The sequence below is a fragment of the Nicotiana tabacum genome, chromosome 3, assembly GCF_000715075.1.
Source record: "Nicotiana tabacum cultivar K326 chromosome 3, ASM71507v2, whole genome shotgun sequence".
Lineage (NCBI taxonomy): Eukaryota > Viridiplantae > Streptophyta > Magnoliopsida > Solanales > Solanaceae > Nicotiana > Nicotiana tabacum.
In genome coordinates, this window is record NC_134082.1 from 202,402,286 (window position 1) to 202,418,727 (window position 16,442).

A 16,442-nucleotide genomic window follows, 5' to 3' on the forward strand; every position below is an offset into this window, starting at 1 on the left:
AGGGCATTTTGAAGGAGTCAGGACAGCTGCGAAAGTGCTAGAGGGCGGGTTCTTTTGGCCAACAGTGTTTAAAGATGCGCACCAATGGGTGAAGGGTTATAATGAATATCAGCGAACCTGGAACATTTCTCGTCGCCATGAGATGCCCATGAACCCGATTCAAGAGGTGGAAGTTTTTGATGTTTGGGGGATTGACTTCATGGGACCTTTCGTCAGCTCCTTTGGCAATAAGTACATACTTGTTGCTGTGGATTACGTGTTCGAATGGGTAGAAGCTGCAGCGTTGCCCACTAATGATGCAAGAGTGGTGGTGGGATTTTTGAAGAAGAACATATTCACCCGTGTTGGGACTCCGAGAGGTATTATCAGTGACAGAGGCACCCACTTCTGTAATCGAGCCTTCGAGAAGTTGCTAGCAAAGTATGATGTACGCCACAAGGTGGCTACCCCTTATCACCCGCAGACTAGCGGAAAGGTTGAAGTGTCCAACAGAGAGATAAAGAGTATGCTAACCAAGACTGTGAACGCCACAAGAACTGATTGGGCAAAAAAGCTAGATGAGACACTCTAGGCTTATAAAATTGCTTTTAAAACACCAATTGGTATGTCAACATATAAGTTGGTGTTTGGAAAGGCCTGCCACTTGCCAGTGGAACTTGAACATAAAGCTTGGTTGGCACTAAAATAGTTGAACCTAGACATAGAGGTTGCGGGCACAACGAGAATCACTGAATTGCATGAGTTTGACGAGTTCCGACATCTTGCTTTGAGAGCACAAGGTTGTACAAGGAAATAATGAAGAGGTTGCATGACGAGAACATTGTTGAGCGACATTTCAAACCCGGGGACATGGTATTGCTCTATAACTCAAGATTACGGTTGTTCCTTGGTAAGCTTAAGTCACAATAGTCTGGTCTAATTCGAGTGGTAGAAGTATTCCATTAAAGACTGTGGAGATTGCCTCGGAGAAAGACTCTCACACATTTAGAGTCAATGGGCAGAGATTGAAGCTATATGTAGGAATGAGTGAACCAAAAGAAGTGACAGAGATCCACCTAATAAAACCTCAGAGGTCGAGCAAACCGTAAATGTGCTTATCTGTGTTGTGTCGTGACGTTAAATCAGGCGCTGCGTGCGAGGCAACCCACGAATATGGTTGTTAGTGTTTTCTTATGAAACTTACTATTAAAAAAACTGGGCAGCACCGCGACCGCGGAAGAACTGTGGCAATACCGCGGTGAGAGGCAAACATTCTGCCTCGCATCGTCCAACCCACCGCGACCGCGATGGGACCATGGTAGAACCACGGTGAGATGTAAACATTCTACCTTGAATTATTTCATCCACCGCGGCCGCGGTAGGACTGCGGTCGACCGCGGTGGACACCAAGTACGTTTATTTTTTTCTTTTTTCCTTTCTTTTTTTCTTTCCCTCCTCTTATATGTTATATTTCTTAACCCCCCCCCCCCCCAATCAAACAACCCAAACACCCGCCCCATACCCCTACTTCTCAATCACTCTTTCTCTCTAAGCCCTAAATCCCCAAAATCCCTCTCTTCCCCTTCTTCTCCTTCACTCACACCACTCCCCCATCTCCATTCCTCTCACTCCTTCTTCCATTAAGGTATGCAACTCACCTCCCCCTATCTTTTCTTTTTGTATTGTGTGTAGTTATATGCTAGACTAGTGTTTCTAATTGTTAGTAATATTTTGGTAGATTTTTGTTAGTTTTCTTCTTGTTTTCTTTTGAAATTCGTTTTTATACTTATTGGCGAAGGGGATGTGTGAATAATGTGGTGGAAAGGTGGAGGTTTGTGGGTGATTGCACTAAATATTGTGGGGTGTGATGGTGTAGTCTATCTTTGATTTGGGGGAAGCTTGGATGTATCCATACGGGCTATGTGTATGAAGAAATTGTCTTGCCCACAAGGTGTTTGGGAAATTGCCCCAATGGCGTTAAAAGGGCTAATGTGACATGATTGTGGTGAAGTCTGAGTAACCACCCATAGTCACATATTTCACACACTCACTGATAGGCGTTTCTCTATTTGACAGGTCCAATGAATCCATCTAGGAAGAGACGCAACATCGGGTCCTCCGCTAGTGGACCAGGAAGCTCCTCGAGAGCTAGGGGCAAGCCAGTGCGCCACAGTTTGACGCACTAGGTTTGTCTCCAAACCGGCGGAGGATAGGTACAATGCAAAAATAGCTAAGAAATTGCTACATGAGGTGCATATTGACCGAGACGCCTTAGAGGTGGAATTCCCGAATATCTTCAATGAGTTGAGGAGGTGTCAACTGGATATCTTCTTCGAGGTACTGGAGGAGGCCAATGTTTAGATGGTAAGGGAGTTCTATGCTAACTGCCTGGAACATGAGAATGGAGTTGTTACTGTACACAATACACGGGTAAATGCGTCCATCGAGGCCATCCGCAGGGTGTACCGGCTGCCAGTGTTCAAGGGGGAATCTGATAATTATCGTACTTTTAGCCGAACAGGTGCCTTGTGGGGAACTCTTCTTGAAACTATCTATGTGCCAGACAGAGAATACATATGGATAAAGCCCAAGATCACACTTAACTCCCAGTCTCTCAATTGGGAGGCTAAGTGTCAGATAACTATTATCAACAGTCGGTTGTTGCCCTCCAGCAACACGACTAATGTCAATCTACCACGGGCGTCAGCGATCTACTGCTTCATGTCTCATAGGTATTTTGATGTGGCCCGACTCCTCTATGACGAGATGCTCATTAGATCACCTGAGTTACTCAAAGGCTTCTACTTCCCTTCTCTAGTTATCAGGTTGTGCCGTCTTGCTAGAGTCCTGGAAGACCTTAGGGTTGATGGGAAATTGTCACTGAAAGCCCCGTTCCTAGCAAGAAAAATCAGAATTGGGATAGAGCCAGTGGTGAATGTTGATGAATCAGATGATGAATCTGATGATGATGATGATGCTGAGGCAGCTGAGGTCCCACCACCTCCGAGAGTGGACGAGGCAGGCCCATCACAGCCCCGCCGGAGAACCTGCATGACATCTTTGGAGCAGGAGATGGCTGGGTTACATACCTCAGTCACTAATTTGGGTGCCCACGTAGATGCGGTGGTTGAACGGCAGGTGAAGTCAGAGAAGAAATTCTTAAGCTGGCTGAGAGCTCTGGGTCGTGCTTGCAATGTGAACCCAGACACCGTCTCCGATCAGGAGTGATCTTTCAGGGAAGTTCCTCTACCTCACTGTTCTTTAATTTTGTATGCCATGAGGACGTGTCTACATTTTAAGTGTGGGGTGGGGGATACTTCAATGTATGTATATATTTGTAACAATTTGGCTGTTTGATTTCTTTTTATGTTTTGCTTTAATTGTTTTTGGTGTTTTGAGTAATAGTCTCATTAGGTAAGTTAAAGTAAGTAAGTGACTTTTCCTGACGATGGATCTCTTTCGACGGGGTTCTTGAGGGACTAAGTCGGGAAAAAAAGAATATAAGCACTCTTCCTGATGATGGATATTTGAAACAGTTCTTGAGGGAAGTAAGTCTAGAAAAAAGACCAAAAAGATATTTTTAGGTAGTGTAGTAACTCCCCCTTGTTTTTTTTGGGGCCACGATTCTTTTTCAAGGGTTTAGCGTGAACCGGGTGTATGTAGTTTTTGTTTATTTTATTTATTTGTTTTAGCTAGCATCGATGGGCTAAGAGCTGAAATAGTAAGAGAATCCCTTGGCGTTAGTACATCTAAACACAATCGACACTAGAGTGTAACGCCTAGTCTCAATGGTTGGATCTTGCTAAAGTACCTTAAAGTTGTATGTTTGTAGCTAACTTGAACACTCAAAAGAGGATGTCTTGATAAATCAATCTGGAGTGAGTCATGTGTCATGTGTGTGTGAGCTATACTGCATTCCATGCTTTACATTTGATGTCTACAACTTGCCTTGTGTGTCTGCAAAGCAAAATAGTAGCTTCATTCAGTCTTAGAAGTGATATAGGCATTTCTTTGTTAAGCCAGATATATATAACGTAAACCCACCTAAATGTAATACATCTTAGTTAACCCCGTTGAGCCTATAAGCATGTTTCTTTGGCAACCACATTGCGAACCTTACCCAATTGTTTGAATAGCCTTCTGTTTGAACCCTTTTACCTCCCATTAGCACTTGCATGGTATTGAAATTATGCAAAAGTGTGGGGTGGTGGTTTGGTTTTTGAGTGGAACTATTGAAATAGAGAAAAGGTGCAAAGTTTTGAAGAATAAAAGAAGAATCACTACGGAAAAAAAAAACAAAAAAAACAAACAAAATTTTGTGAATAAATATGATGGTTGATAAGTGGTAGCTTGATGCAAATGCACCTAAAGAAATGGGATGTTATAAATAAATTGTGGAAAATGTCTGGTTGACATAAGAATGATATGGAATGTTAATGTGTTTTGTATTAAAAGTGCTTAGGGAGATTAGTCATTATATCCAAATATATCTTACCCGTCCTTTAGCCTACATTACAACCAAGTGAAGTCCTATTGATCTTAGACTTAGTGGGCTCGATCAGTAGAGTAGTACACTACGGGCAAGCCTATGGTGCATCTTTGTGGCATGTGAATATTCTTTTTGAGAGTGAGCGAACTGTGTCTATCTAAGTTCCTAATTGGTCTAAATATCATTATATGTGGAACTACTCTTGTGTGATGTGAGGGCATGTGATTCACAAAGGAAAGGTAAGTCTTGACTCTTATATAGAGTAGTTTGAGTAAGTGCTAATGTTGCATGGTACGAGAGATTCGACTTTTGAGGCAAGGTTGTTCACTACTAGGTGCAACTTTGGTAAATTGTTCAAGGTGTGAGTCATTAAGGGAAAAGCTTAGGAAAGGAACTTTGATAGAGTGTGGTGGATTACTGGAGGACTAACAATGATTTAAGTGTGGGGTGTTGATATTAGGCTATATAGATGATATTTACACCTTAATATTACCATGCTTTATTGTTGTTTTATAGGTAAATTGATAACAAAATGCTCTAAATGGTGTTCTTTTGCTTCACAAGGAATATTCTAAATGAGGAAGCACTAAGGAATGTTTTGGAGGCAATAATGTGAAGAAAATGCCCAATCAAGAAGTACCCGAGCACAAAGAAGCAAAAAAATGGACTGAGTGAATTCCACCACGACCGCGGTGGAACCGCAGCAGACCAAGTGTTCGAGGCAGAATGTTCAGCGTTCACCGCGGTCGAGCCGCGGTCTTGTTGCGACCGCGGTGAACTGTTCACATGCCAGAAAGTTTGGGGACCAAAGTGTAAATCGGAAAAAACTTGTTCCAAACCCTTATAAACTTTAGAAGCTCGCCCAAGACATGTTTAAGCTTGTTTTTAGACTACTTTGAAGGCAAGAACAAGTGTGAGAAGATCAACCAAATATTAGAGTTTTTCTATCTCCTTTTATTTTCTTGCAATTACCCATTATGAATAATTTAGTAGTTTTATCTTGTTTTGTCATGAGTAGCTAATTTCCTAGTCTAGGATTTTGATGGAACCTATTGAAGGATGAAATTCTTGTTATGTTAACATAATTTACCCAGTTTAAATCTCTATTTGTTCAACTTCGTGCATATTGTAGTTAATTGACAGGATCCTCAATTAGTTGTGCCTATTTAGTGTACATAACTCGGGAGAGAATGCATATTTAGGTAATTGTTGATGTTGAACCTCCCAAAGTATATGAGGGATCAATAACTGAGGGTTTAAAGGTAGGATTAGGGATAACGAAGCCTTGGGTGTAATCTAAAGTGAGCTGTAATAAACAAAGCCAGCTAGCGTAACTCGGGAGAATGCGTCTAGTAAATTGTCGTGATTACTCGGGAGAGATTTACGGTAATAAGAGTACTCATGATTGATAGAGATTATTAGGTGAATCTATGTGAAACATAACCGAAAGGGATTCCGTCAATAGGTGAAATCATAAATTTAGGACCTTCTCTTAATTGTTTACAACTCAATCATAGTTAGTTTTCAATTGCTTATTTACATTCATTCGTAGTTAGTAGAAATACCCTCAACTGGTATTTACAACGTTTGGGAAGTTGATTCCGTAAAATTTAGTAAGTCTAACGAGAGTAATTGATAGGTTAATTCCTTGTGGGTTCGACTCTGGGCTAAATACTCAGATTATATTTGCAACGTCCGCGTGTCCTTTTTATAAGGCATAGTTGGGCGTGATCAAGTCTCAATCCATTACAAAAAGATATAATAAACAATGTATGTAACTAGTGAGACAAATAACATAATATAAATTTCTTTAAAATAAAATACATAATAACAGTTTACATGTTTTCTAGGACATTCATATACCAATCGAACACTTCTTGCTCATATACGCTAAAAGGTGCACTAGACCAAACATCATAATAAATCTCAGTTAAAATTTCACCCCAAGGCTCTCGAAGAGAGTCCGCTAAAAAAGCTAATGCTTCCAAATCAGTAATTTCTACGTAATTAGCCAATTCAGCTCTTTTTATCTTAAAAAGGTGTACATGTTCAGGAACGGAAACATCAGGGCCCATCTTAAATTCCTTAAACTCCCTAAATTTCTTTTCTCTTTCCCTTCGTTCAGCCTTTCGATCCCTTAACGCATTTTGTCTCGCTCTTGGGACATTCCTGATGACTTCAGGCTTCGAGTCTGAATCATAATAGAAATAAGTCCTGCAACGACGTACCCTTCTATGTTGTCCCCTTCTTTGTCTTCGAGAACTCCCACTTGGAGTAATTCGAACTTGTCCCTGTTCAGCCATATCTGAAATAGGACCAAGAAAACAATAAGAATAGCTACGACCATTCAATGTGGCAACATATATCACAATTGCTTGTAGGAGGATGTTAATTTAAGGGATTAAGACTAACCAAAATTTACTATTTAATAAAACAAGAGTTATCTACTGTCAGCAAATGTATATTAATTATAAAACAAATCTGGAAATAACCTTATTTTGCTTATGTGTTTTCCAACTTTGAACAAGATTTTTGAGAAAATACAATATCCAATATACATATAGTATATCTGGTCAAGATTGTACAAGTGTTTAAGATGAGACGGTCCGCGCTCCTCTCAGTGGAGTCTCTACTACAGCTAAATACATTTTTACAAGCTTCTAGTCTCAGAAAATATCCAACAGCAATGATAATTCAAGCTGCAGTGCCACCTTACGAGCTTACTACTCCGTCCTCAATCACAAGAAGAGGGTGGCTCAAAGGCAGATCAGTGAGTTACTGCCCATTCTCTTGGGCTAAAATAACAAACCAAAGGTATTCAATGGAAGTTCTATCACCTAGTCAGTAGAGCCTAAAATAATTCCATCCCAATATGTATAATATCTAGCTGTCAATTAAATGCACAGTTCATCAACATACTGAATATTAGTTCAAGTGGGATGAGCAAGAGGTCCAGTTTACCAAGTCCTTGTAAATAATGAAGAATATTAACTTATTCTTGGAGGAGGTGGAGAGGATGGATCTCTGTGATGAAATAACTTGACTAGTGACCTACGCTCACAGTCCTTAAATATATTTAAATGGAATGGTTTGTCTGGATTCATTCTCTTCAGTTTTATGAATGTATATGCGAAGCTTAGTTGGTCACGTGAAGTAAATCGGTCAACTTCATTGAACCAGAGGCAAGAAAACAAATTTGATATTGGTGTATGTGTTGTGACAATAAAAGAATATTCAGGCACAACTACTGTTCTTCCAAAAAAAAATATCAACTCAATTTTACAAAGGATTCAAATACTCATTACGTGGGATTGTTAAAAATTTTGAGTACGTGAAGCAGTAGTAGTGTTTGAACCTAAAAAGGACATTACTTTGGCAACACTAGCAAACCCATTAAAGTTCATAGAGGGAGGATATAAACATATCATCTTTCACATATGTTGCTACAAACAGTACTTTAGCAGAGAAACAACGGTGGCTCTGATACCATTGTTAGATTAATAAACGCGGGGCGAGAACAACAAGTTGTGTACCTTATTGACGTAGCAAAAACTGTTGAACTCACAACCAAAGGAATTGCCCCAAATCGTATTCTGAATCTCCAGGAAACAGAACTTTTGTTCACGATCTAAATACCTTTTTCGCAGTGTGTTTTCTTGAGGGAGAATTACTTCAGGTCTTCTATCTTTCTCTATTGAAGAATAAAGATATATATAAAAGAGAGAGAAGAGTTTCAAGAGAGGAAAAAATTGCCCGCTCATATTCTATCCCAAGTTCCCCTTCTCTCTAACGTGCAACAGTTTTTTATTTTATTTTATCTGTGTTTTAACCTCCCTAGGTAACCTCTTTAGGTTTTATCTCCTTTAAATGGGTAGGGTCAATCCATATGGGCAATCCGCGACCCAAACCAAATATCCAACATTTAATTATACTTAGCTGAGATTTACCTCTTTATCTTCATTAATTGATATAATCAGAAATGTTTCAATATTTTTTGGATCAAACAAAAAAATGATTTTTTTAAATTTTTTTTATCTAACTAGGAAGACACTGATCTCTTCATCCAGTAATTTATGTTCTTTCTTTTCTTGCAAAGAAACTAATTAAATTAGGGACTTCCTTTTTTTTTTTCTCCAACAGTACTGTAAAACGATCCTCAACCTCCTTCGACAACTTTTTACTATAAAACTCTTCTTCAGGAAGTTCATTAGAAAAGGTTTTCTTACAGGGAAAGCTTATGCACCTTTGGTTGATGTCATTTACTAAAAGTTATGTGAGTATTTCAAAAAAGAAAGGTCTGTAAAAAAGTATTTCGAAGTTGTGGATGCAGCCCTTGAACAATAGGTTCAAATGCATGCAATATTTATTATACGAAACATAATTATATGAATACATTAAACATATGTAAACATTTAACAAAAATTAAATTTATAATTTTAAAAGTACGATAAATTTAGTATTAAAATTTTAAATACTATGTTAATCAAATTTAAATATTCTTGAATCCGTCTTGCGAAGTACTTATCCTTCAAAAAAAAAAGTAAAGAACTTTTTACGAAAAAGGTAGGGACAAATGAGACAAGAGGTTGTGAGTTTGAGTCTCCCCAAGAGCAAGATGGGAAGTTCTTGGAGGGAAGGATGTCGGGGGTCTATTTGAAAACAGCCTCTCTTCCCTATGGTAGGGGTAAGGTCTACGTACACGCTATTATTGTAGGGACAAATGATCAAACAAATGCTTTCGCACATAAAGTAATATCAAACTGATGTAAGAATATGTTCCCGTGGCGCTGCATCCACCTTGCCTTAAATGGTCCCTTTCGGTTTCGACGGACGCAGCTCAATGGCTCATGTGAAAATGCCAATATATCTTAAAGACTAGTAATAAATAATGAAAAAATGACATTGTATAGCCGCCTTAAAAATAATAGTCGAATAAATATTTAAAATTTATATTTTTTTTGTATATGTATACATTATGTATATTATATACAAAAATTATATAAATTTTATATACTTTTTCGGCTACGCAGCTCAATGGCTCATGTGAAAATGCCAACATATCTTACGGACTAGTAATGAATAATACTTGTGAAAATTAACCAATACTAGGTTGTCCGATTGTTGATGCTGTAGGGTGTACAAATGAAACCGACAAATCGCACCAACCCGATAATTCGAGTCAAATCGAATAAAAAAAAAAATTCCACTATAGTTTAGTTTTATTTAGTTTGGTGTTGGAAAAAAAATCTCAAACTGAAACTAACCCAACCCGACATTTTCATACTTTTTAGGGTATGTATTTTGAAATTAGAAGAATAATTATGACAAAACAATACTTTTCTAATAAAAATCAAAGAGCAATTGAAAAAAAAATGTCGTAGTAAATCAATATTTAAATTGATTTGAGCTCCTCAAAACTGTCAAATGCTTGGCTAGTGTTATTTCTCAGTGAGCTAATCGAAGATAAAAGCAACAAGATTATGATTACAAGAATAAGGAGTCCATTTTAATGAATCACAATTAGCCAATGAAGTAAATTACCTTGATTCCTTTCTAATCTAGTCAGTAGTTCAGTACGTTCTCAGCACTTGTCACAACCACATCCGTACGTTTATGTTAGAATAATAGTTTGATTACCGTGTGGTTAATAATTAATTAAAATTTAAAACTAGTATACCTACCATGGCCAAGTCTGTTTTTCTTTTTTTAAAATAATTGCCGTCATTGACATAATTTGTACTCCATTACTTTTGTCGTCTAACTATGCCAATTACGTGACAAACACATCAATGGCCTACCTTTGATTGGGAAGGTACTTTGATTAAATGAAGGCTTGATTAGGATTTTTTATTTCTTTTTCATTTTCATTTACATTTTTGTTATTTAATGCTTCAGGGTTATGAATTTACTGGACTTATCTTTCAATTTTGCAGAGGGCTAGATGAAAAAAGAGTGTCCATGATATAATAAGGGATACAACCACAATCCAACGTCGTCTTATTTTTTTATAAGGAAAAGGTTAAATTTGCTCGTTGATTGTGAGTGATTTTGTCCTATATTATACTTAATCTAATATTATCTGCAGCTAGAAAAAATACTGTATTTATCCTTGACCTCTAAAAGATCTGTAATGGGAGGGTAGCTTTAAACTATAATCAAAATTATATTGGGTAAATTTGAAAGTTCTTTCTTAAAGTATTTATAAATAAAATCCATTCATTTTGCGCATGAGCTTCGTTAGTAGCAATGAAAAATACGAGATTATTTGCTAATTATAAGGATATATATTGATTTAAATTATAATTGAGGATAAAGTGAATAACTCGAAATAGTACAAAGACATTTTGACATGCCTTTTTTGCTACTACTATATTTAATTAGACATATTATTATGTGAATAAGAAATGAGTGCGTGTAATACCGATCCACCTAACCAAGTACTATGTACGTCAAAAAACTTGTCCACACGTGTGAATTATAAAGTCAGGAGTAGACAACTGCTATTCTTGTAAATTCCTATTTGAGGTCATGTCAGGGATTTTAATAAATTTGACGCCGATAAGGATTCTCTTTTCTCAGATGTTAAAATTAAAAGTGGGCGTTTGGACATAAGAATTGTAAAATCTCGAAAAAAGTGAAACTTATTTTTAATTGAAAATATTATTTAAAAATTAGTGTTGTGTTTAGATATGGATATAATTTTGTATTATTTTTGTAAGTGATCTGAGTGAAAATTTTAAAAAATAGCTTTTTAGAATTTTTCAAATCTTCGAAAAATTCAAAAATTCATCTTCAAGTATAAATTGAAAATTTTATTGCTAAACACTGATTTAAAAAAAGGTAAAAAATCGAAAAAAGTGAAAAAAAATCTTATGTCCAAACGGGCTTTTTTAAGAGCCCGTCTAAATATAAGAAATTTTTTCCTTTTTCCCAAAAAAAATTATTTTTTTTCGAAATCAACGTTTATTCATAAAATTTCCAATTTTCATTTGAAGATGCATTTTGAAAAATTTGAAAAACTCTAAAAAACTATTTTTCAAAATTTTCACTCAAATCATTCACAAAACTTCAAAACAACCGAAAATAATATTCACGTCCAAACACAACTCTAAATTTCAAACACCATTTTCATTTAAAAAAAAAATCAACTTTTTTTGGAATTTTACAATTGTTATGTTCAAACGCCCACTAAATGTTGAGTAGGAAAGGAGTTGGAGTTGATAAGGCGCAATAAGTAGTTACCCTGAGAAGACAAATATCCAACTCAATCAACAATTGGACACAATTTATTGTCGAAAAAAATCTCCATTATAAAACCAACGACACACAAACCTTTTCCTTCTGTATCTTCAACAGCAACCAGTAATCTTAAGCTTTTCAAATTGAAGGGCAGAAAACCCATTAACAAGTACGGCATTTAGCATCCTTCTATTGGAAAATATAAAATAAAAAACATAAAGGTATCGCCTTTAATCTAAAGAAGGAAAAATATAAAAGAAGGAAAAAAAACCATTTCTTGAAAATTATTGACAAGGCCATATTCAAGATAAAAATTAATCAAAGGGCCGACTTTTCTATTTTCTTGTTGAAGTCGTAGTCAATAAAACTGTACAATACATTTTGTTTGTATTAATTAGAAATATTTCAATAATTCATTGCGTGAAGCTTTCTCCTTTCTCCCTCTCTGCTTATTTCTTTCGTATATTAACACACGAAACCCATTAAAGTTTATTCATTTTATCTAGACCCTGTGGTTCTTGGTCTTCAATATTTTTCTAGGTGGCTGCTGATTTTTTCTTGATTTATTCTATTCTGGGTTCTTGATTTATTCTTCAATTTTTCAAAAGAAGATTTATCTCAAAGCCTCCTGCTTTTTAGTTATTTCAATCCATTTCAGGTATGATTTTAGTAATCTGTACGCTTTAAAGCAAACTGAATAGATTCTGCTTTGGAGAAGCTTTATTTAATTCTGCCTATTGCTTACCTCCTAATTGGTCTAAAAAAATTGATACAGTATTTTTTTGTTGTTGTTGAAACTATTGATGACCTCTTAGTGGGCTTAATTGTAGTTAATAGGATTTGATTTTGACTCTTTAGCTTATGTCAATAATTGGACTTTTCCCTAATAATTGTTTCACTGGTTTAATTATTGTTTTAGAATGTTTGAAATCTCAGAAATGGATATTAGAATCTAAATACTGATACTTGTTAAGTGCTATGTGCAGATTTTTTTCTAGAGGGACCAAAAAGTGTAAGGTGGTCTGTACATATAGTTGGTAAAGTTTCTAGTTTTCAGCTATAGGAACTTCAGAATTGAAACATGACAATTGGAAGCATTAAATCTGTAAAAGAGAAGAAATCAAGAAAGAGCAAACAAGCAGTGGTTGACGAGCAATCACCATTATTGCCTACCAAGCACCAGGAAGATGGCGGATTCGATGAGTTCAATGGGGCTTCTTTTAGTGGGGCTGTGTTTAATTTATCAACCACAATCGTCGGTGCTGGAATTATGGCCTTGCCCGCGACTATGAAGGTGTTGGGACTCATTCCTGGGATTGTTATGATCATCTTGATGGCTTTCCTTACAGAAGCTTCAATTGAGTTGTTAATCAGGTTTAGTAGGACTTCGAAATCAGTTTCTTATGGAGGTCTTATGGGCGATGCTTTTGGAAAATATGGGAAGATGTTGCTTCAAATATGTGTACTAGTTAATAATATTGGTGTTCTTGTTGTATACATGATTATCATAGGTAGGTGTGAACTACTAATTGATTACCGACGCCTTAAAGACTTAGCTTCCATGAGTACCAAGTTTACTACTTTGTTACCCTCGTTTAATTCCATGATGATTGTGACACTCTCTTTATATTCTCATTGTAAAGGTGACGTTCTCTCCGGAACAGCTTCAAGTGGAACGCACCATGCTGGTGTCCTGGAAGGTTGGTTTGGGGTTCATTGGTGGAATGGGCGATTCTTTGTTCTTCTTGTCACCACCCTTGGCGTATTTGCACCGTTGGCTTGCTTAAAGCGTATAGGTAATCCTTTCCCGGAAATGTATAAGCTTTTTGAATTATATTTAGTTATACAATCCTTTCATGCTATTTTTATTTCCCATATATAAGTTTGTATGTCCTTTTTCCTTTAAATAGAAGTTTTTCTGTACAGCATTAATCTCAATATCAGTAGCGCCATCTCTTTGTATTTTAAGTGCAAAATGCAGCGATATTAAGTTCCTCATTTTGGCATTACAGATTCATTGAGATATACATCCGCATTATCAGTTGCCTTGGCTGTTGTATTCCTGGTCGTGACTGTGGGAATCACCGTATTCAAGCTGATAAATGGATCCATTCTTATGCCCAGATTGCTTCCCGATTTTCATGATCTGACATCATTCCTCAACCTCTTCACTGTCGTTCCTGTACTTGTCACTGCATACATCTGTCACTATAATGGTAATATCCCAATTATATCTTCTTCTTTTTTAAGATGTTGCTGTTACTTTGTTTGGCTGATATTTGAGTAATGAATGATGAACTGCTAATGCTTTATGATAAGGAACACTTAGTTTCAAGTTTCAACAGTAAAAACATTTATGTTATGCTGTCTGTAGTAATTGCTTTTCATTAATCTTTGCTACATACTTTCCGTAGCTTTTGTATTCTTATCTTATACTTTCAGACTTCTTAGTAGAACGAGTCTTGCATATCTCGAACTTTTTTAGTGCAAAATGTTTTATCATATTGAAAGTACTATTAATGCAAAATTTCTGGTTATGTGGTGCATTAGTTGATGATTACCATCTGAATTACTCAAGTATATCATATCGATCAAAAGAATTACTCAAATGTATCATCTCTCAAGGTCATTATTCCTTGCATTATGATTTTATTCTCATACTTTTGTCTGTTAGTCTATCCCTCTTGATTTGATCTGTGTCTATGAATGGTAGCGAAACCATCAAGAATTCCTATTAGCTTAAATGATCCTACTTATAACTACTTTGGCCTCGATATAGTACTTTCAACTGTCTACTCCACTTTATATTATCTCTATTTGACTTATTATAATATCCTATGTGAATTTTCCTCCTTGATGTGCATGCTTGTCAATCTGGACGATGCAGTTGTTAATGGAAAGTTAACTGTACATCCATCTTACGACTTGCCACAAGATATTAGACTAAAAAATGTACATCTGCAGTTCACTCCATAGAAAATGAACTTGAAGACGGCAGGCAGATCAGAGCGGTGGTGCAAAGTGCGCTAGCTCTTTGCTCAAGTGTGTATGTGTTGACAAGCCTTTTTGGATTTCTACTATTTGGCGATGCGACTCTTGATGATGTGCTTGCCAACTTTGATGCTGATCTTGGAATTCCATTTGGCTCCCTGCTTAATGATGTTGTGCGTGTCAGCTATGCTGCTCACCTTATGCTTGTCTTTCCCATTGTTTTCTACCCACTGCGGCTTAACTTGGACGGCCTTCTCTTTCCCTCTGCGAGGCCTCTAACCTTGGACAATTCGAGGTTTGCATTTTTAAGCAGTGGGCTCATTGCCATCATCTTTTTGGGGGCGAATTTCATCCCAAGCATCTGGGATGCTTTCCAATTCACTGGAGCAACTGCTGCTGTTTGCATTGGGTTCATATTTCCTGCTGCTATTACACTCAGGTAATCACATTTCTGTTTGACAATTTATTTCAAGTATTACTTAACTGATGCTTTGCAAATCCAAAACTTGGATAATAGCTTGACTTGTTGCAAGCACTGAGTTTTATGGGAACGGGAACCGAGGAAAATCATTGCTGGCGCATATGGTTAATTTGCCCTTCATAAATTTTGGTGGTCACATTTTTACTCTGCCCTCCAGTCAAGAAAGCCATTAAGCTAAGAATATTTTGTTATCCACCTTCTCTCCCTTTATAAATAGCGAAATGTGAGACTAACAACACAGACATCTAACTTGTATGGGAGAAGAGTTGGTCAAAAGGCTAAGAATATTTTGTTATCCAAGTGTTTTCACAGTTGTGAATTGAAAGAGATCGTGGTTAAGAGAGAGGTCACATCTGTGAATTCTGTGGTAGTAAATATGGAGGTTCTTGGATATTGCACGGTTAAATACAATTAAAGGATGGTTCTGCAACATCTTGACAACTAGCTTCAATCACTGATACAATTGATGGATTAAATAATTTGTTGTTTTTACATTCAGAACTATAAGATCTACAGAATCAGATATATTTTTATATTTATATTTGCAATAGATTTTCTTCTCTGTATTTTCCGAAGCCCACCACCCTCTTCTTCCAGATGTATGGCTAAATCAGATAAGCATTTATTGAATTGTTTGTATTTCTGTTCCAGGGATCGGTACGGCATATCAACTAAGAGGGACAGGATCTTGTGTATTTTTATGATTGTCCTTGCTGTCTTTTCGAACCTGGTGGCCATATATAGCGACGCCTATGCCTTGATTAAAAAGAATTCAGCACCGCGTGAGTGATTTCTCGTGTGCCTGTGCAACAGAGGAAGTGGAAGTATTAGTTGTACTCCTTTGTGAAGATAGAGCGAAGGCAAGATGATACTGGTTCAGGAAATGGTGCTTTTCTTTGAAGCTGCTGGAGTCGCATTTTAATAAGTGTATAAATACTGCTATATTACAAAATTTGAGTAGCTTTGCTCAACATGTATCAAAGCATGGCTCGACATTCTTGTACACTATATCCAGTGGCAGTTTGTCTTACATAGATGATGATGTGTAAACTGAATGCAAAAGCCACAGCAAGTTCAACTTGGATATGGCTTCAGTTTCCTGTATGATATACGTTTATTTTTTTGTGTATTTGTTTCCCTTGGTTGAGTTTGATGTAATATTCACATGCTGGATTTTTTCTTCCTTTATGAATATCATTGTCCGCTAGACGGTCTTTCTAGTTGGCTGGTATTTAGTACTATTCAACTTATTTGTATTGTTAT

The 16,442-nt window shown here is 36.7% G+C and overlaps 1 protein-coding gene across 1 annotated transcript; it reads left to right on the plus strand.

The window, feature by feature from the left end:
* Positions 1 to 11,944: 11,944 nt before the first annotated feature.
* LOC107800438 (amino acid transporter AVT6A) lies at positions 11,945 to 16,399 on the plus strand. The gene is made up of 6 exons (XM_016623606.2): positions 11,945 to 12,365; positions 12,694 to 13,218; positions 13,351 to 13,503; positions 13,720 to 13,923; positions 14,672 to 15,137; positions 15,831 to 16,399. The coding sequence occupies exons 2-6, from the start codon at positions 12,789 to 12,791 to the stop codon at positions 15,967 to 15,969; spliced, it is 1,392 nt and encodes a 463-aa protein (XP_016479092.1). The 5' UTR covers positions 11,945 to 12,365; positions 12,694 to 12,788; the 3' UTR covers positions 15,970 to 16,399.
* The last annotated feature ends 43 nt before the right edge of the window (positions 16,400 to 16,442 follow it).